The 21875-nt window shown below is 37.3% G+C and overlaps 2 protein-coding genes across 4 annotated transcripts in view; one reads left to right on the forward strand and one right to left on the reverse strand.

Moving 5' to 3' along the window:
• The window catches only part of LOC111868079 (glutamyl-tRNA(Gln) amidotransferase subunit B, mitochondrial), a 28165-nt gene extending 17752 nt beyond the window's left edge, over positions 1 to 10413 (forward strand). For both annotated transcript variants that reach the window (XM_023858452.2, XM_023858451.2), the window contains exons 8-10: positions 3612 to 3748; positions 4494 to 4617; positions 8228 to 10413. In XM_023858452.2, the coding sequence (XP_023714220.1) occupies positions 3612 to 3748; positions 4494 to 4617; positions 8228 to 8458 (492 nt within the window). In that variant the 3' untranslated portion in view covers positions 8459 to 10413. The remainder of the gene's footprint in view (positions 1 to 3611; positions 3749 to 4493; positions 4618 to 8227) is intronic.
• A 7137-nt stretch (positions 10414 to 17550) lies between these two features.
• LOC111868085 (rho GTPase-activating protein 1) overlaps positions 17551 to 21875 on the reverse strand; it is a 33999-nt gene continuing 29674 nt past the window's right edge. For both annotated transcript variants that reach the window (XM_023858468.2, XM_023858467.2), the window contains one exon: positions 17551 to 19395. In XM_023858468.2, coding sequence (XP_023714236.1) covers positions 19225 to 19395 — 171 coding nt within the window. In that variant the 3' untranslated portion in view covers positions 17551 to 19224. The remainder of the gene's footprint in view (positions 19396 to 21875) is intronic.

The following is a 21875-nucleotide window of genomic DNA, read 5'->3' on the forward strand; positions in this document are numbered from 1 at the left end:
AGATGTGCCCTAAAGTCAAAACGCCATGGAATGCTATCGAACGGCATTATCCTTCTTCATGATAATGCGCACCCCACACTGCCAACTCTGTGAGGAATACACTACAGAGATTTGGTTGGGAAGTGCTTCAGCATCCCCCCTACAGCCCAGATCTCTCATGTGATTTTCACATCTTTGGAGACCTGAAGAGAGACATTTGTGGACATCGGTTTGCATCGGACGAAGATGTGTGTAGCTGGGTAAAGATGTGGTTCCGTAGAGAGCCCACAAGCTTTTTCAAGGATGTGATAGATCGTCTTATCTCCCAGTGGGATAAAAGTATTAACAGTTTTGGAGATTACTTTTGAGGTAAGAAATGTTCTTTAATATGTTTTAACTTCTGACCTATTTTCATTTGACTGCCCTTCATATTACCATAGTCAATAAGTTCGTGGACTGGCCAGAAAGTGTCATCGCAGTGCACTACAGTGGATAGCAAGAGGCAGTTGTGTGCGAACAGTGTAAGCAGAACTATGGCCTCTGTTGTGAACTGCAGTTAAATGTGAGTGGCGAAAATCGAAAATATGGGCAAACATCAAGTTCCCCTAGCGAAACGTTTAACATGATGAAGCAAGTGTACAGCGAAGAAGCTTTGGGCCGCAGTGCCGTGTTTAAATGGCACCAACGTTTTGCGCAGCAGAGAGACAGTTTGGAGGATTATGAGCATAGTGGTCACTCAAAAGCGGTCAGAACTGAACGCAAGATCGAAGAAGTTGCAACGTTGGTATAGCAAGTGTCACGTAACTTCAAACAAGGCCAAGAGTAACCTTGAATGTGCAGAAGAAAAATTTCCGACAAGAGGGTGGGTTTGAGGCTGTGAGAAGTGGAAGAACGAGTGTTAAGAAACTCCTCCCACCACAAGCTATGCGAGGGATTTGACTAGGAATGTGGGGCCTTGTTCGAAGTTATGTGACACTGTCTATACGTGCCATCTGCCCCCAACCGATAGATGATATCGCAGCAGCAGTAGAGATAAGCCATGGTACGTGCCACAAAATTCTCACTGATGGCCTGAACAAGTCACGTGTTACCGAGCACTATTTTGGGGGCTGATATGGATCTGTGTAAGTGTATGTGACTACCTTGTAATATGATGGGATAAAACCACAGTCCACAAACTTAATGACTGTCCCACGTATTTGTTTTACTTTTTATTGTCATTTTCTATACTTCGTATTTTGTGTCATCTAGCCAGGTTGCTAAGTAAAAGTAAAGCTACCCTGTAACAGGCCGTGAAGGCCCATAGGGTTGTGAGATGTTGAGGGTCCTACATTATCTAGACCAGTGTTTCACAACCTTTTTCGACAATTAATTTCTTACGATAGGTAAAAGTTTGTGTCACACCTTTCACCTTGTGACGGCACACCAGTGTGCCGTGGTACACCGGTTGCAGAACACTGATCTAGACCAGGGGTCTCCAATGTTTTCGAACCGCGGGCCACATTAGGTAATTCAGCACTTTCAACGGGCCGGATAAAATGAGAAATTAATAACTCTATGTATATGAGTTTTATTGAAAGCACAGAATTTCATAAACTTAATGCAAAGTACGTGAGAATAAATTATCGTATACTAATGACAACAGACAGTAGCAGCAAATGCTCATATTTTCATCACAAATTATAAAAAACAATTAATGTGAATGATGGAACCCTTTTTGCATTCTTAAAATCTGATTAAATTGAGGTTCAAATTTTGAAACGCTATTCACAAGTAGCAACTTCAAATGTTCATCGGATAAATTTGCCCTGTATTTCAACTTGATGTACTTCATCTGGGAAAAAGTTTGTTCACACAGTATGTCGCCTGAAAAATGGAGATAAATTTACAAGCAAATTTCTTTAAATTTAGAAATGGCTCAGAGTTCAGAAATTTATAAAATTCGATCAAATTTCCTTCCTTATTTGTCTTTAATATGATAATTTTCCTGACGTTCAATAATTTCCATTTGAATTTGACTTGGGACATCTGCAGCATCACAGTCAAACAGATTTTTGAACAATCTAATTTCCTGAGCACTGGAATCCAAATCAGCAAATCGCTTCCGAAATTGTTCTTTCAAACCTGAAATGACTAAATTTGCAAATGAGGAAGGAAATTCTGCTTCACCCTTTTTATGTAACTCTGCACAGTATAGCATATGAACAAAGTTACAATTTTTCACTTGGCTTTCCAGAAGTATCAACTTTGCTCCGAATGCCTTGATAAGTGCAAAGAAATCACAGACTAAGTTATTTTCACCCTGCAACTTTAAATTCATATGGTTTACCAGATCAGCAAAACTGCTAATTTCCAAAGCCACTTGGTATCTGATAAAAGTGATTCGTTATGGTTTTCTAGGTATGAAATATATCAATTTCATTCCTGAGCTGAAAGAAGCGCGAAAGAACCTTTCCACAGCTAAGCCATTGAACTGCAGTATAATATGTCAGGTCAATAAGCTCGGAATCACATTTACCAGTACTCATTGGAAAATTAGTTCAATTGGCGCATTTCTGCACAATTCTTTCGCGGGCTGGATAAAATCACATCGCGGGCCGCATGTGGCCTGCGGGCCGTTGTATGGAGACCATTGATCTAGACCATCGTCTCAAAGATGGCGGTAAGGTTGTCAGCCTTATGCGCCAGCCGTGCTTTACTTCCCAGGAAATTAATTAATTCCTGGTACTCATTTCTGTTAGAGACTGAAGGGCCATAGTGCGGCTGGAAGGATTAGGTCAATTGAAAAAATCCAGTGACCTCATCGGGACTTGAACCCGTGACCTTTCGGCTTGTAGCATAGTGGCTCAACCAACTACGCTACTGTCTGCCCCCTGTTACTAAGATGCAAATAAAATCTCTGATGTCAGTAACAGTTTTTCACTTCATAGATATCAATGTGTGCTATTTCATTTAGAAATAATGATCACAAAAATGAAGTCAGAATATACTACAGTATAAGTGTAATAGTCAGGTACCACCGGATGTTAAAGAGATGCAAGCCCATACACATATTTGCACACATAGCCCTTCGTATGACCTGACAAAATTGCCTTTTGTGTTAATATTTGTATTATAATATGCCTTGACCTTTTTCAGTGAAGTCGTCATATCCTGTTTTGGTTAGCAACTGAGTCATGTAAAAGGGAACCACAGAGAATAATTCATAGACAGTACATGAGTAAATGATGCTTGAGAAAATCTTGTAGAATATTTTTATACTTATGATACTACACATTTGATCATTTAAAGTTATATAAATTTGCTTGTATTTATAGAATTGTCCAAGTCATGACAATACATGCACCCTGATAAGCGTACTGTGTGTTAAATATGCTAGTGATAACTGATATGTTGTATGCAGGATGATGGTGATGATGTACTTCAAAGAACTTTTTAGCTTTCTGCAATTCCACAAATTTCACGAGTTGAACTCAATTATGCAACACAGTTAGAAATAGTTTTACTACCTGTGAGTCCTCTGAGGAAACATTTTAATTTAGGTGGCAAATATTAACGGCAGTAATAACCTGAGAATATTTGAGGAAATAGTAATGAATCTTTATGTGACCATAGTTTTTGGTTATTTTCAGAATGAAAATGTTCTGTTGCAACATTTTTATGATATAATGGAAGAAAAAAAGAGTCGTGATCCAAAACTATCAACAAATATTTTAATCATGGAGCTCCTTACTATATTAAACAAGAAAAAATTGTCACTGGAAGCCAGGTACAGTTTGTAATAAGAGTTTGAAAATGTATGTAACAAGAGTAACAGACAGTAGGGATATGCTGTTTAAGATTTAATAATTTTTCTAAATATTTCTGAAAGAAATAATATCCAGCAACACCTCATTTTATAATGAATGTGTGTGGTAGAAAAAACATTAGATATAGGTTTGTACTTGAAATTTCTTTCCTTCACTTCTTGATTTTCTATGAGGAGAGCTTTACTTTACACACACACAAACCATGCTGCAGAACCGTGTCACTGTTTCTGATTAACATTCACTTTAAAGAAAGTCATCTTCTGGGATCTGGCGCCATGTATTCTTCGTTTTAACCGACGTTTCGGAGGAACATATCGCCTCCATCTTCAGGGTAGTTGAGTTGCGTGCGAATAGAGATAGCTGTAGCATGGTCCCACATCCCAACCCCCCCTGCCTATTTCATATATAAACCAGCACTTTTCACTTCCCAATCATTGCTGCTACAGCTATCTCTATTCGCACGCAACTCAACTACCCTGAAGATGGAGGCGATATGTTCCTCCGAAACGTCGGTTAAAACGAAGAATACACGGCGCCAGATCCCAGAAGACGACTTTCTTCATAGTCATCGCCGTGAAAACCTCAAAACTAACATTCACTTTGGTTCTCCATTAGTCTATAAAATAAGATGGTTGGTGACATCCACAATTGTGTGTGACTAACAAGCTTTATAACTTGCCACAGCTCTGTGAATTATTTTTACAGCCCATTTCCTTCTCATACTCTGGGAGAGATAGTGGATCTTCTACAAAGTGAGAAAATAAATCTAGTTACTGCACGGAAGATACTTCAGGAAATCATATCTGGTAATTCTATGTCTCCATCAGAGGTAAGACAACAAAGAATTGTTACTTGGTAGTGTTATCTTTCTTACAAGAATCCATTCCTTATGTTACACAGGTTTGTAAGTTGCAAGTTCATGTATATGCCCGAATTTGTTTACCAAATGTGGATGTAATGCACTTGACAAAATGCTATTTTGAAACTTACTACTGACCATTATACCCATTACTGAAAATTAAACGTTTCTCAGACCAATAAGTAACTCATACAACCAGCACTGCCCTCCTCTTTCTTATGACCATTTGTAACCCTGTGCAGCCTCTCTGAAAATTACACCATTTTTCCACCAGTATGCATGAAACCACTTGAGAACTGCTAAATCGATTTTCATGAAATTTGATAGGTATAATGACACTACATGGAGAACTACATACATTTATGAGCATATTCGGAGTATAACTACTAAATATTTACCTGAGTGAAAAATGTTTTGAATAACAGGTAAAAGATAAAGCTATCCGTGTAACAGGCCATGGAGACCCATAAGGTTGTGAGTTGTTGAGGGTCCCACATTATCTAGATAATTGGCTCACAGATGGCAGTAAGGTTGACAGCCTTATGCACCAGCCACCCTTTACTCCCCGGGAAGATGCCTGGTACTCATTTCTGTTAGAGGCTGAGTTGACCCCAGGACCATAGTGTGGCTGGAAGGATTAGGTAAATTGGAAAAAAATCCACCTCATCGGGACTCGAACCCGCGACCTTCCGGCTTATAGCTTAATAAGAGGTATTGAGAAAAATGAAGGATATTTAAGCCCAATAAATTTCAGCTGCAAGTCTTTCAGTTTATGACAGTGGTTCTCAAACTGTGTGGCGCGACCCCTAGGGGGGGGCGCAGCATACTTTCCTACAGATAGAAATTAAAACTGCCCTAAATCAATTAGAAAAGTAACAAAAAATAAAAATACATATAGAAAAACTTTTGATGAGTACAGGCTTTAATTATCATGAATTTCAAAATAACTAATAATTATTCTCTTTACCGGCAATTATAAGACGCGTATGCCAGAGACAGCGTTGATAGTTCAGCAGCAGCCGTATCCTCCGAAATCCTCTGAAGTCTAGACTTTTTAAAATGCTGTGTGAGGAAATGGGTGCCCAACACACTGCTCTGTTGTTTTTTAGTGATGCTCGATGGCTTTCAAGAGGCAAGGTATTAAAGAGAATGTTTAAGCTGAGACATGAGGTGTTCTGTTTTTTAAATGGGGAAAATCACTCACTGGCAGACAGTTTCAGCAACAAGGATTTTTTATTGAAAATGGCTTACCTCACAGATATATTTGGGAAACTAAATATCCTCAACACTTCACTTCAAGGGATTGAGGCAACTGTACTTTCTTGGAATGACAAAGTGAAGGCATCCATGAGAATACTAGAGCTCTGGAGAAACAGTATGGAAAGTGGCACGCTAGACATGTTCCCTACTCTGGTGTCAATGGTACAAGACACTGATAATCCAGTGCTTCCAATGTACATAAAAAGCTGCCTACTTGATCATCTCATAATGTTGAAAGTTCATTTTGAAAAATACTTTTGCAATGATTTTGATAAATTTAATTGGATTAAAAATCCATTCAAAAATGCTCCTGGGCCATCATCTCTGAATGTAAATGAGCAAGAACAACTCATCGATCTCACTAGTGATACTTCATTAAAAAGTAAATTTAAGGAATTGTCTTTGTTGGAGTTCTGGATACGTATTGGCACGGAATTCCAAACTTTGAGCCAAAAAGCATTGAAACTCCTGATTCCTTTCGCAACAACTTACTTATGCGAGACAGGCTTTTCTGCTATGGCAGCTACAAAGTCAAAGTATCGTTCAAGGCTAAATGTGCTAAAGAAGTTAGAGTGGCCATTTCTGATATTACACCACGTTTTGATAAACTTTGTTCTCAAAAGCAGACCCATCCATCACACTGAACTTTGACATTTAAATGTTTGATTTTCTTTGCAAAAAAAAAATTAAATACTTGTTAGTTAAATATCGTTTCGTTTCATTACATATTTTGGTTAACTGCAAATGTTAAAACTAATTTTTATTGTAGGCCTAGTATTGTGATACTTTAATTTTGAGTAAGAAAACTGCTAAATAGTATGTAGAAAAAACAAAATAAACTGAATGAAACATCAAACCTACCATGACTTCTACTTTGATAGAAAAAAAACAGGCTGGGGGCCTGAGAGTATATTCTCTTCTCAGGGGGGGGGGCTCAGAGGTAAAACGTTTGAGAACCACTGGTTTATGAGATAATGAAACAAGAACTGTTACGTCATATGTACATTTCCTAATATGTGTATTCAGCAATGAACAATGGTCTTCTAAGTACATGCAGTGGTTAGAAAACAATCGACAGTGGCTTTCCAGACACACATGAAAATTAATTAGGTCTCTTATTTCTGATAATAAATAAACAGACCTCCCTCCCATCTAAATTTATAGGACTACATGTATAAATACATATTTCATTAAATTCTTAATTTTACATAAGAGCATAAACCATTCTTTCCAGCTTATCTGAATAAATACTAAAATTATTTGGGCCTGTCATTATAAATACTTGGGAATAAATGTTAAATGTAAAAATAATATTGTCACATGTTGGGTGTATAACGTGACAAGTAACTTCACGCCTAATTGGATATAGCGACTTTTATTTCACACTCGCTCTTACGATCACACCATTTACAATCTCACAATTACTGCCATCGGCAGTATCACAAATACTAGACTGCAATTAACTGGTTACTCTTTCTCTAGTAACTGGCTCAGTCCTCACTGTCTAATCACTCGCTACTAACTAACTGACTGACTGACTGACTGACTGACTACTCACTCCCTGGCTAACTCGTAACTAACTGTTGTGCATTGTTCGCTGCTCCTTAATTAGCCTCATTATGGACAACACAGAAAACAGTTACGTAATAGGCACCACTGTTGCATAACGTCGTGTTTACTGATAGCCTAGCAATGCTGTTGGGTGTTGTTTACTGCTGCATAGCAACCGCGGCATCCCGTGTTACATCACCACGGCAATGGTTGCCTGGCGCCGCCGCTCCTCTGCCACGTCACCGCGGGAAAGGGGGTGTCTACCGAGCGTTGCACACTGATGGACGGAGTGGGGGTATGTGATGTCACTCATGAGATCACAGAGTTCACGCAACCCCCACCTCCCGCTACGCAATCCACGTCAGAATATATAATAAATAAATACAAATATATGTAAAACATGAATGCATGCAAACACACAAGTATATGAGTAAAGAAAAGCACTGATGATGACCACAGTGGCTGTGGTTCCAAAAGTAAATAAACTGACCACTTCAAATCTGTGGTTCTTAAACTGCAGTCACATAACAGAAATTATTTTGACATGCCACTGCAGAGAGTATGTTCAGTTGAAGTTTCTCGTAAAAATCATGCAGTTCTCAGATATATATTTAGTGCACTGAATTCATGTCATGGAACTGTCCTTAGTGTGATTCCAAAGGAATAAGGCTTATTTATTTATTTTCTGTTTGAATTACTCAGTCATGTACTAGACAGACTTTAATACTGCTGGTAAGAAACAGTGGGCTTATGTACCTTTTATTTGCAGGTGGTGGAGAAGTATGAATGGACTCAAATCACCAATCCAAGTGAAATTGAAAAAGTGTGTACAGCAGTAATAGAGCAAAATCCAAAGCTGGTGGAACAGTTTTGTTCTGGAAAAACTAAAGTATTTAATTCTCTTGTAGGAAAAGCCGCTAAAATAACAGAGAACAGGGCTAACATGGCAACCGTAGTTCAAGTACTCACAGCCAAATTAAGGAAAATACAGAATCCTTAAATCGTAATAGAAACCACTGTATCATGTTTAAAATAAAGGTATTTTATAAGGAGAATATCAACTTTGTGAATTTTCACGCAAAAATCTTTGTCTCCATGTATCATGTATACACATTGGTATACAAGTGAACCAACAGAAAAATATCTGAAAGCCATGACAAAACTTTATATGTCATGTCTTAAGCATTTTCACTGTCACTGCTAAATGTTTAGCTAACTGGGGAAACAGTTGGACAAACCCTTGCTGTAAATGTTTCCTTGCTTTTCAGTCAAATCACAGTTTTTTTGTGTGTGTATCCCCCCTAACTGTGCAAACTTTTAAAAGCCTAGAATCTCCATTTATGTTTCTATGTCACCAAACCCTCATTAACATAAATTTTAAATAAAATTCAAAACAGTATCCTTGCTTTAATCCTTTGCGTACTCTAAATTCTTTCAACAACTTTTTCTCAACCCTTACATAGCCTACGATGTCTTCATAAAAGTTCCTTACTGTTTTAACATATGCTGCATTTATTGCTAACTCTCCAACAATCTACATTGTCTTGAACCTCCTACAGATCAATGAATGTCAAATGCAAGACTCATTCATGAGTTGATCTCATTTTGTACGACTGATTTAATGTAAAAACACTGCCAATATATGAACCTCCTCTGTTTCATCTGTTCCTTTCAGAATTCTCCCACACATAAGCCCAATGAAATCCATGACTGTCCTTGCCTGGCAATTCTTATACCTGTTCTTTTATCTTTCCTAACATTTGATGTTACCCACTTTATTTTCTATATAAACACTCAATGAACAATGAGAGGTCACAGAAGTCACTGTTTTGTTGTGAAAGAAGAATGAAAACATTGAGAATGGTTGACTTAAGGCATTCTTGAGCATTGTATTGACAAAATAATGACTGCTGCTAAAATCATAAAAACTCTAATGACAAATGTGAGGAATAAGGGCACCTCATATTACGTTCAACATGGTTCAGTCCCCTTGTCAGTGTGACATTTTACATGTGGGGGTTAATCGCTTGGTAAATATAAATTTTCATAAAACTGAATAATAAAAATATAGCATGTTCTTGACTACTTTTATATAGAACTAGAAATTTCTACCAAAATCCCACAGCCAACATTTTATAACACTTCTTGCATGATGTACTTACAGACTGTCCACTTTAATAGTTAAGGTACGGATATGCATAAACTTCACTTAACTGTCCAGGAGATGAGCCATTATCAGTACTGTCCTTAAAAGTATAAGAAATTAAAACAGGAACCTTGGATTTTCGACCAGAATGGCACAATTCAAAGCAGACAGTCAGTACTATAAAACCATATAAAGGTAAACTTTCTGTTGAAAAATGTGTCTTCAAAATTTGATACCATGCAGAAAATACAAAAAAACGTTTACAGAAGTTAATTTATAATTTATTTAAAATAAGCAGCAACAAAATATTAACATAAAAATGGAATTATATATATTCTCATAATAATGCAGAAATGACCAGAAACATTCATTACATTGAATCAAAATATAATATATGCCTAATATGACTCTGTACACACAAATCTGTAGAAATACATTTACTGCAATACACTGTACATCAAGTTGTACCATTGCAACACAATGAGTCCATGCTTTACCACGTCCCATGCCATTGCAAGAGAACTCTGGTGAAAGCCAATGGACTTCCAGTGTAAAAAGTACAGTAGTATACACTCAAAATGTTGTATTTCTATAGCTTTCCATAACAGTAGGGGAAAAAAAAGAGCATTAAATTATTTAGTTGGACATTAACTTTAGAAAAGAAGCGACTCTCAACAATCTTCATTATATTTACTCTCAATACAGGTGATTCAATTGTAAACATAAAGTGGGGTATAAAGCAATGTAAGAAAAGACTATTTCATTCAGGGTAACCATACATCTTACTTTCTTCCGTCATTTTTTTTAAATGCTATGTTCTGACAAACACTAGACATCAGTTGTCCATTTCTTTATATGAAAAAGTAATTTGTTCCATTTCACTTTCATGCTAGAGAACTCTTTCTCAGAAATCTATTCAATGTATCATACCCAATGTTCTACACTAAAAAATCTTGTGATGGATTTAAATTCCTACTGCAATAATATGGCAAGACAACCATTTGATGCCTGTCTGTCTAGTCTACTACACTGTTAAATGAAGTATTTATGAGATGTGGCAATGTTATTGTGAAATGTTTACAAAAAGAAATTGTAAGAAAAGCTGCATGTAGCAGTACTTTGGATTCATGACAAACTGAACTTTCATTATTTTCAAACTCTAAATCACCCTAACTTAGTATGAGCTGTAAACATTCCAAAAGAAATCTTTTGAAGTCTTCAATTTTCATGAGATATGACACCCTATAGTTCACACATTTCCTAAACTATAACTCCGTCTGAAACAAACAATTTATATCCTACACTCCTTGTCAGCCAGTGACAGAATGATAGCTGTTGTCACTTATGAGACACTGGAAAGGCATGGGCTGCAATCATATGAATTGAATGCATCAAGAAAAACAATATACACTTGTGTACTGTATTAACTCCTGAGACTAGTTTGCCAGAGCTCCCCGACATAGTCGAGACTGACCTAGATGCTTGGTCTTCACCACACGTTTTGAATGAAGCACAGGTGATTGATTATGCTATTCATTTATAATGGTATGTCAGTCTGATGCTTAAAGTAACCAAAGAGCTGACAACGTATTAGGAGCTACTGCAATATCCCAAGCCATCTTACAACTGATGTCTAGCCTGTACTTATCCAGAGTGAGGAGGATGACTTATTGCTAAAACAGTCAATTTATTAGTGTACAAAATCTTTAAAAATAAAAATAAAAACAATCCAGAGAGATGGCATCAAAAACTGAAATGGCAGAGGAATAAAATACCAAGAAAATACCCCACAATAATCAAAGTGTTATATCAACCGAATTATGCAATCGGTGTATTCCGACTGGGCAGTGGAATAGCATTACAAGTTAAAATGTAATAATCATGATGACTGCCTTGACAGTCCTGTGTGGACCCTGGCCTTCAGAAGTTCCAGCCAATCTTCTCTATTCATTTCCGTATTCCGTATTGAGGGGGTGGGTTTCCCCATGCACTTAGACCGGTTACTGGTCCATTGTGCGTCCCCCTTTAATTCCTACTGTCTCCATACCCTAACCGTCTAACCGTACTGGTGCTTACTATCAGCCCCTTTCTGCCAGCGAGGTTCCATCCTCTTACTGGCAGTGGTATCTAATAGTTAGTCCCTTTCTGTCAGCGAGGTCGTCCCTCCTCTGGCAGGGGTTCCTAGTCCCTTTCTGCCAGCAAGGCTTCTACCCTCTACTTGGCAGTGGTATCTAATACTTTAGTCCTTTTCTGTCAGAGATGTCCCCCCTCCTCTGGCAGTGGTACCCGATACTTCCCCCATCTACCGGAGGAATTGGAAACTAGTTGGCAGAGAAACTTGGCCTAATTTTGCTCAGAGGTCTCCTAGAGACATGAGGTTCTTTTACGTGCCGTAAATCTACGACACGGGACCCACGGCTTAAAGTCCCTCCCGGAGGACTTGTTCCCTGAATTTTTCCGCCCTTAAAAATTCCACGACCTCCGCCAGGTTTTTGAACCCGCGTACCTTGAGTCATGAGGTGGGAACGTTACCCCTAGACTACGGAGGCTGCTTCTCTATTCATAACCACAGTCTTCCAGTTCTTCACTCCTGGGGCCCTGATATCCCATCTCATGCCATCCTCTCATCTCAGTGTGGGCCTTCAAATTTTCCTAGTCCCTACAGGTCTGGTATCAAACACCTTCACTGTCATACTATTTTCCATACATATAATATGTCCATCCCAGCTCAGTCTGTTTATTTTTATATATTTAGTAATATCTGGCACACTTAAATAGCTTACACAATTCATGATTATAAGTCTTCCTCCATGTACCCTTATCCTGCACTGCTCCAAAAATATATCTGGTAACTCTTCTTTCAAATAAACCTAATGATCTTTCATCTGCCATTAAAATGTAATAGATAACATAAAACAGGGTGATGCTATGGAATACACTATGCTGGCTCACACATTATACTGTAGCACGTTATAGTAAATGCATTTAATTGCATCATAAAGTTTTCTGTCAAAGACAGAAGAAGCAAGACAAATGCATTTATCCTGGTGAACATACACAGTCAGTGTAGCCATTAAAAAACTAATTTGGAATAGTGTAAAGAAATGATACAGACTTTAAAAAGATCCATGATCTATGATACAGAATGTTTAAAAACATATTACCACAGCATACAAAATAAAAATAATCCTCATGAATATAATTGCTTTCTTGCAATTTTTAAGCTTCTCATTTGATCTCACATTTATGACCCAGATTTCTAGGAAAGACTAATCTAACATAAATAATTTTAACCTTAACTGCCAAGAAGGACACTATTGTGGCATGTAGACCAGTTGCTAGACGATGGCTGTTACTAGGCAATGGCCCATAAACAGCAACAGAGTAACAGTGGTTTCTATGCGATTCATGTCGAGATGTTATAAGCAGGACAGTTAGTGAGAATCTACTGAGTTGAGTTGGTTGGTGAGTGAGTCAGTCAGTCAGTCTGAGAACTGCTAAGGTTCACTCGTGAACTGTTGCTGTAAGACGCTGGAGGCTGAGCTTGGAGATAGTTCAGGAACTCAGAGGAAAGGTATTACTCACATTAATATCTTCCCCACAAAGATTCAGACCAAGTGCCTTAATATGAGTCCAGAGCATTAACCCTCTGCCAACCTACTCAATCATAATCGTTATTATTCTTGTAACTTCTACATGGGTGAAAACAACTCCTCCATTGTTTTGTATGGTACAAATCAGAACTGGGCAATATTAGATATGACCTGATATGATCGTTGCAATCAAATAATTCATGAAAATTATAACAAAAATTAAGTAAATTTTATGTATGAAAATTAACATGTGAAGTCATCATTATAATATGCTACAGTTGAAAGTATCAGAATTATCTACAACCCTATATAAGATGATATTATGGGTTCAGATTTTTTTTGTCACTTTACAAACAGGCTGAATTCTACCTGCTTGTCTGAATTCACATTTAATGGACAATGCATGCATGAGAAAACACATACAGCATGTCTGAGGTTTCTATCTTGCTCACTATATGTTTATTCTCATTAATAATACTTTCATAGTGTTTCAATGGTCAGTGGCCACTGCTGTCACATTTTCATTTACTGTTTCAGTATTTGTACTACATGTTTTGGCCTTATATGGCCATCCTCGTGTACATTTTATGTGTAAGCTGCTTAACTGCATCAATTAGCTAATGAGGGATATATTAATTAAATTAAAATTAAACTAAAAGCTAATTGTTTAAAATAGTTTAGTGTTTTTAAAAAATATGGGTAACAAATCAACTGTTTCACTTTTTGATGGTGAATACCAAGATGCACATGTGTTCTTTATATCTGGTATTAAATTTTCTCCCAGTTTGTCCTATATATCCCATGGGCACATACATGACATAAGACACAATAACAGCAATACAGGATACTCGGAACACATATTAAACACAGGACATGCATATGGTACAAAAGAAAATACTTGAATATCATAGCAACAAATAAGAAAGGACAATATTTAAACATCTTAATTTCATGCATCCTGCTGTGCTACAATATACAACTCTTTAATGAACCGTCACAACACAGCAAATAGTAAAACATCAAAGTCTGCATTCAGCTGTGGCTTTGCTACATGTTTCGGCCACTATCTGCCATCATCAGGCAAATACATATCAACAAAAATCTACCATTTAACTGCAATCATAAAATGGATATAACACTATTAATCGTACTTAATTGCTTTCCATGCAATATGGACAATTCTTCTTAATGACGAGGCAACATTACACAATTCATTAATTGCTACACCATGGGCCTCTCTTAAAATCTTCTATATAAAGTAATAGCAAATTTCCCTACTGTCAATGGAAACGCACACAAAGTATATCCAACGACTGATTCAATGTTTTTGCAAACATCATTAATATTTTATCTTGTCATAATACTTCCAATTTTTAATTTTTATATAATCTGAACTTTTGTATTTTTTACGTAAGCATTTTTAAATTTGTACGATTAATAGTGTTATATCCATTTTATGATTGCAGTTAAATGGTAGATTTTTGTTGATATGTATTTGCCTGATGATGGCCGATAGTGGCCGAAACATGTAGCAAAGCCACAGCTGAACGCTGACTTTGATGTTTTACTATTTGCCGTGTTGTGACAGTTCATTAAAGAGTTGAATATTTAAACACATTAGAAAACTATCATATATACAGAACAACAAAGAAAAACACACATATGAACAATATAAATAAGCAAATATATAATCCAGTATTTCAGGAATTACACACAATTTACACAGAACATAACACAACCCCACCACCTACCCCTACCACATCATAACTCAATCAATATGAAGACACACATCCAACATTACAACACTCGCAGCTAAAAAGGGAACACACATCACAAGACACGGTGAGTACTAAACATTATAATACAACACATAACAGATAGAAGCTGAAAGTAATAATAATAAGTACTTTTTTCAGGTTGCAGGTTTACACAGAATATAAGAAAAACGACCCCCATAGTAGAAGAACCAGACGCAAGTTTTAATTAAGACACATAAGATGAATAATCTTTTAGTGTGTGTAAATTTATTATACTTGACGAATACGCACTTTTTAAATAATTTTATAAAGACATATAATGGCAAGCAACGCAATAGATTAGCGTAATTAGGGCACCTGATGATGGCACTTTGTTGCCGAAACATGTCATGAAGTAACAGGTGAAATTGAGTGCACTACAAGACGGCCACTGTATACATATCATGGACAAATAAGGGTAGTTCCTTCCACCAGCAGAACATAAATATACATGGAACACCAACAACAAAACTACATTGGATACCTACAGAAAAAATGTGCATTGTAGTATTCACCTCCAAAAGTGAAAAAAGTGAAACGCTTGAATTATTATCCATGTCACTTGACTGGTTTTAACTTTTAACGTAGTTTTAATTTAATTAACTGGTAGGGAATTGATACAGTGGATCAGCTTACACATAAATTATATATGTGGCCAAATCATGTGGTATCATTAGTGACGCAGCAAATGAAAATGTGACAGTGTGGCCATAGCCATGCAACAATTTTCTATGAAAGTTCCGTTAGTAAGACTGAGAATAAACATTAAGTGATCAATAAATGCTAGAGGATAGTTAAACATAACATTATTTTTATCTTGGTATTGGTGATCCACACCAGATGCACTTTATATTAACGGGAGCTTACACCATAGTCAGAAAATGATACTTCTCTGACAGTTATGACAGTCAAATGTGATTGTCACATAATTATTTAATCATCATGTATACAAACTGCTCCAATTTTGTAGCATTAAATCTTAGGACTATCATTAATGGAAAATAGGAATGATGAAGAAATGGTCACAACCTATTTTATGGTACTACTAAGGTAAAAAAGAAAAGTAAAGCTATCCCTGTAACAGGCCATTGAGGCCTTATACATCAGCCACCCTTTACCCCCAAGAAGATTCCTGGTACTCATTTCTGTTAGAGGTTGAGTCGATCCAGGGCCACAATGCAGCTTGAAGGATTAGATCAATTGAAAAAGTCAGTGAACTCATCAGGAATTGAACCTGCCACCTTAAAGCTTGTAACATAGTGCCTCAACCACCATGCCACCATGTGGCCCCTTCTATGGTCTACTACAACTTGGCTTGAATTTGATTAAGACCGACTCCAATGAGGTTTTTGATTCTTTTACTGTTATAAACTCCCTCCAAATATGTTATGTTCTGTGGTACTACTACATATCTGGAGGGAGCTGATAACAGTGAAAGATAAAAAATCAAAAACCTCATTGAAATCGATCCTAATCAAAATTCATGCCAAGTGCTTCCTGAATACTTGTCAGATGTGGCAATGGAGAAGAAATGCATCAATACTGTCACATCTTGCTGACTGAACAGAAAGCCCACACCTCATAAATTCCTCCATCGGCAATGTAAAGTCATAATGTACATACTGCATTGCACGAAGTCACCTTCTGTCATAAAAAATCACAAGGATTCAAAATTAACAAAAACATAGACTATAAAGGAAATATTGATTACTTTAAAATTATAATACATATAAAAATAAATGGAATTTTCAGAAAGTCAGCAATACATTTATGTGAGAATTACTATCAAGACTGTATTCTCATTATACAAATAGATGTTTTATTCATATTTTACAGCATGATTTACTTTTATATTTGTACAGTGAAAGTGTGCACACAAAGTCTTACCAACTATACACAGCAATATATTAATGACCATCTGCATTCCAATTAAGTAAGTTAGGAAATATAAGCACAGTGTATCAGTTCTGGTGTGTTCACTCATGTCATTTAATTCTCTTAAAAAACAATAAGCTTTAAAGAAAAGGTGTATTTTGGTTAAAATATGTTTGTTTTTTTATACAACTACTGCATGAAACCTTTCTTGCCTGGTAAATATTTAGTAAGCAGAAATGCATATAGGTCTTCACATATTTGTCCATTAGTAGTGCCCAATTTTAAACAAAAGTGGAATGTGTTTATAAATTTCAGTATTACTCTCAAACATCAAATTTAATGAAAATCCATTAAGCAGGTCTCGAACTGTTACATGTGGACAGACAGGCAGGTTAACATATACACTTTTGCAAGTCCTCACTGTGAAAATACTAAAAAAAGGTATTTTCCTTTTATGGGTTCATTTACAATACAATCCAGAAATTAGTGGTAATGGTAACTGGGGGTGGGGGAAACAACAGGAAAGTGGAATATTTCTTTTAGTCCTACTAAGTTTTAACCTTTCAAATCTAGTCATTTCACACTCTTACATTTGCACTGTTTATAGCAGAAACTTCTGTCTTTTAGAACCCATATACATCAAGTTACTTTGTGAACTGCAGCTATACCTGACAAAAAAGGGGAAAATATCAAATCTTCTAAGATAATTAATGAAAAAATTTTGTGTTTCATCACTATCTGATGTTTCTGGATAATCCAAATGGCATTTCAATAATTCTAATGTTTACAGTATAAAAGGACAGATTTAAGCACTCCAGTTCATAAGAGACATATACGTAAAATTCCAGCACAATTCTTTCACATTACATGGACAGCAGCACACAAAATGTAAACTGTTCAAGTATACTGCTGTCCTCCAGCACACATGCCATTTACTGATTGGCCAGTCAAATGTAGCTTTTCATCAAATTATACTGAAACACACCTCAGGAGGGGGAGTAGAATCTGGAGATAACGTCTTGAGATACTGGGGTTTAAAATAAATAAGATAAAATTGTAATTGTCAGAGATGTGAATGTAAGCTAACTCATAATTCTACCCAGAAGCTTACGTAGCCCATCTTGGGCTCCAATATAATCTAATCCATAGCGATTTACGAGACCTTCAATTCAAAGGGTCTTTGAAAATGAGAGGAAACAAGATATGTCCATATTTACTGATATATATTGCAAGCAGCAAGGTTCCAAATTATAGAAATGAAGTATGGGCACATCACATTACTGAAGTTGTTCATATTACAAATAAGTTATATGTGGCATAAGTCTAAGAACAAGCTACAAATGCTGAACTGTGTGACCATAATTTCGAGCACTGGGCTTTCATTTCTGTAACAGATTTAAAGTCACATACATACAAAAAGATACAGGCAATGGTACTTTCTGAGAAAAAAAATAAAAAAATACTATTTCAGACATCCTGATATTACATATAAAGAGGCCAACAACAAACTCCAACAGATTTAAACATTACACTTCCTTCAGACAATACACTGATGCTGAATAGTAAAATCTATATGAAATTCCAGAAAAATGACAGCAAATGAAAGACGTACATGAGAGAACACAGCTTATTTGTAGGCTTAACGGAAACATTATTACCTGTACCATTACAAATTTTTCATATTTTTTCATATTTCTGATAACTGATCTCTGGAACAGATACTCAAGTTTCTAATATATCTGAAAATTTCATTAGCACACTTAATCTCGAATTTCATTGTGTAAGCTCAATGGCATAGTCACAATAACACACCAACACTTCAAGATATGCCATTTTACTACTGAAAGAAAATATCATCTTTGGAAGTGGCTGCAGAATTTTCAGTTATATACAAAGTATTAAATGCTCTGAGTTATGATGTTCTGCACAATAATTAATTACAAATGCTACATCAACTTGCAAGTTGGAGTTCATAGACTTTGCCTCTGGCAATTCTTTGGTATTCATAATCTGCTATACAACTAGACTCTTCAATATAATAATCCATTATACAAAATTTCTTGCTAAAATATTCACGTCTTATTTTTCAACTATGAATCTCAACCTTCAGATCACATTTTTGTTGTGTAAGTTGCAAGAAATATTAGTCCCTGCCATCAATCACTTAATATTTATTCTTGACATAGTGCTCACCTTACCCTCTTCAAACTTTCATTACTAATTCAGTTGACTGCAGTCTCTTTGCTATTACAGTACTAACATAAAGTATATATATTAGATCTTCAGTTAGTCAACTCTTTTTACCATATCTGCACAGAAAGAGAGGAAGAGACTCAGACATACCTTGATCAACAAGTTAAATAATAAAGATCTGGTCCTGATGTGTTAAAACAAAGTCAGTGAACATGTTAATAGGACCAATGGCAGATAATGAAAGTTGACCAGCTTGTGCCCATACCAGATTAGGTCCAAACACAACAGCAAGATTGGATGAAGTCATTTTGTTCAAGTCACTTCGGTCCATTACCTAAAAAAAACAAGAGAAACACAACTTATCTTATATCTCTAGTACACCTCCTTCAGCAAATTTATTTCCTCATTCTGGAATCATGATTAATATGTCTTAATAAATATGACACTGAGTTAGGAGCCACCTTGACAAGGCAGTAATATTTCATTTTGTCTGAATAACCTTTCTCTAGATAGTTCATTAGGCTGAGAATCTTTATCACTACCCAGTGACCTTGACCATACTCTTCTTATTTCTGCCTTGCCCATCTCACTTTTTGCTGCTTGACAAGAGCACTGACTGCCTCTCCAGGGTAGAGACCATAACTCTTCTTATTTCTGCCCTGCCCATCTCACTTTTTGTTGCGTGACAAGAGCACTGACTGCCTCTCCAGGGTAGAGACCATACTCTTCTTATTTCTGCCTTGCCCATCTCACTTTTTGCTGCTTGACAAGAGCACTGACTGCCTCTCCAGGGTAGAGACCATAACTCTTCTTATTTCTGCCCTGCCCATCTCACTCTATGTTGCTTGACAAGAGCACTGACTTCCTCTCCAGGGTAGAGACCATACTCTTCTTATTTCTGCCCTGCCCATGTCACTTTTTGCTACTTGACAAGAGCACTGACTGCCTCTCCAGGATAGAGACCATACTCTTCTTATTTCTGCCCTGCCCATGTCACTTTTTGCTACTTGACAAGAGCACTGACTGCCTCTCCAGGATAGAAACCATACTCTTCTTATTTCTGCCTTGCCCATCTCACTCTTTGCTGCTTGACAAGAGCACTGACTACCTCTCCAGGGTAGAGGCCATACTCTTCACCAGTATTATTCCAGTACAGTACCTGTTCATAATGCAACTTACCCGACTAGAACACTACAGTGCAATATAAAGGGTATTATTGGTTCTGATACAAACATAAACAAGCTCCGTGACCTGTAATCTGCAAGAGAACTATACTGAATGAGCGACTGCTGCTTGTCAGCAAAGTTAGTGCCAACTTTAGCGGATAGAGGGTGTCGCGTGGTCAGCGCAATGGAACCCCCACAGCCATTACTCTTGGTTTTCTAGACTGGAACCGCTATTTCCTTGAAATAGCTCCTCAATTAACCTCACGAGGCCGAGGTTCCAGATCCACTACTTCTCCGAAAATCTGGTAGCACCAGGAATCAAACCTGGGACCTCTGGATCTGTAGCCAGGAACTCTGACCACTAGACCGCAGAGGTGGTCACCTGGTTCTTATATAAGAATGGATGTGTTGCTTGTTTCAATTGATGCAGTTGCAGAGAATCAGATGACAATAAATTAATGCAACAGGTAGAAAACACCAGTATAAAAGCCAGTAATCATCCAGAATTACAATTTAATGGAAGGAATAAATATGTCTGATATGCTGTTCTACACATGTAACATGTAGGTCATACCGAAAGTCATGAACAACTTTTTTTTTGCATGCAACCTGGGAACAGCAGATGAAAGAGAGTATGGTGGTAGATGGAACCAGCTGTTGTGTTAACCTTGAGTGTCTTGTGACGTCAGTAGCTTGCATCACGTGACCAGTATCACTCTTAACAAAATGGCCGACAATGATATGTCGTTTCGCCAGCGTGCTGTCATCGAATTTCTTGTAAAAGAGGAAATCCCTGCTGCAGAAATTCACCAGAGACTTCAGCGTGCTTATGGAAGTGTGTGCATGGGTGCAAGCAGTGTTCGAAGATGGGTGAAACATTTTAAAGATGGAAACACCAGCATCGAAGATGAGCCTTGGAGCGGTCGTCCTCGAACAGTCTCAACTGAACGCAACAAGGAAAGAGTGGGTGACATCATTCAAGATGACAGGCATGTGACTGTGGACACAATAGCCCAAAAACTTGGAATAGGGCACAGTGCAGTACAGGAGATGATCGAAAGCTTAGGCTATAGGAAAGTTTGTGCTCGTTGGGTCCTGCGATTATTGACTGATGACCACAAAGGTCAGTGAAAAGCCATCACCTCAGAACTGCTGCAGAGATATCGACATGAAGGCAACGATTTTTTGCTCTGTATTGTGACAGGTGAAGAAAGCTGGTTTCACCATTTCGAGCCTGAAACGAAACGGCAGAGTATGGAATGGCACCATTTGCATTCTCCATCAAAAAAGAAGGCAAACACAGTGCCACCAGCTGTGAAGGGATGCAGAGGGGTTTATTCTGGCTGAATTCCTGGAACCTGGGCAAACCATCAATGCTGCTTGTTATGTCCAGATGCTGCACAAGCTCCGTCGTGCATTGCAGGATAAGCGTCCGGGATGAAACATCATCATCCTGCATGACAACGCTTGCCTCACATTGGAAGCAACTGCAAAGATGGGGTGCGAAGTTCTTCCACATCCCTCCTATAGCCCTGATCTGGCACCCTCCGACTACCATCTTTTCGGATTTGTGAAGGATCGGCTGCATGGACGTTTTGAGACAAGGGAGGCAATTCAGAAAGCAGTGCATCAGTGTCTTTGGATGGCT

The sequence above is a fragment of the Cryptotermes secundus genome, unplaced genomic scaffold (assembly GCF_002891405.2).
Source record: "Cryptotermes secundus unplaced genomic scaffold, Csec_1.0 scaffold925, whole genome shotgun sequence".
Taxonomy (NCBI): Eukaryota; Metazoa; Arthropoda; class Insecta; order Blattodea; family Kalotermitidae; genus Cryptotermes; species Cryptotermes secundus.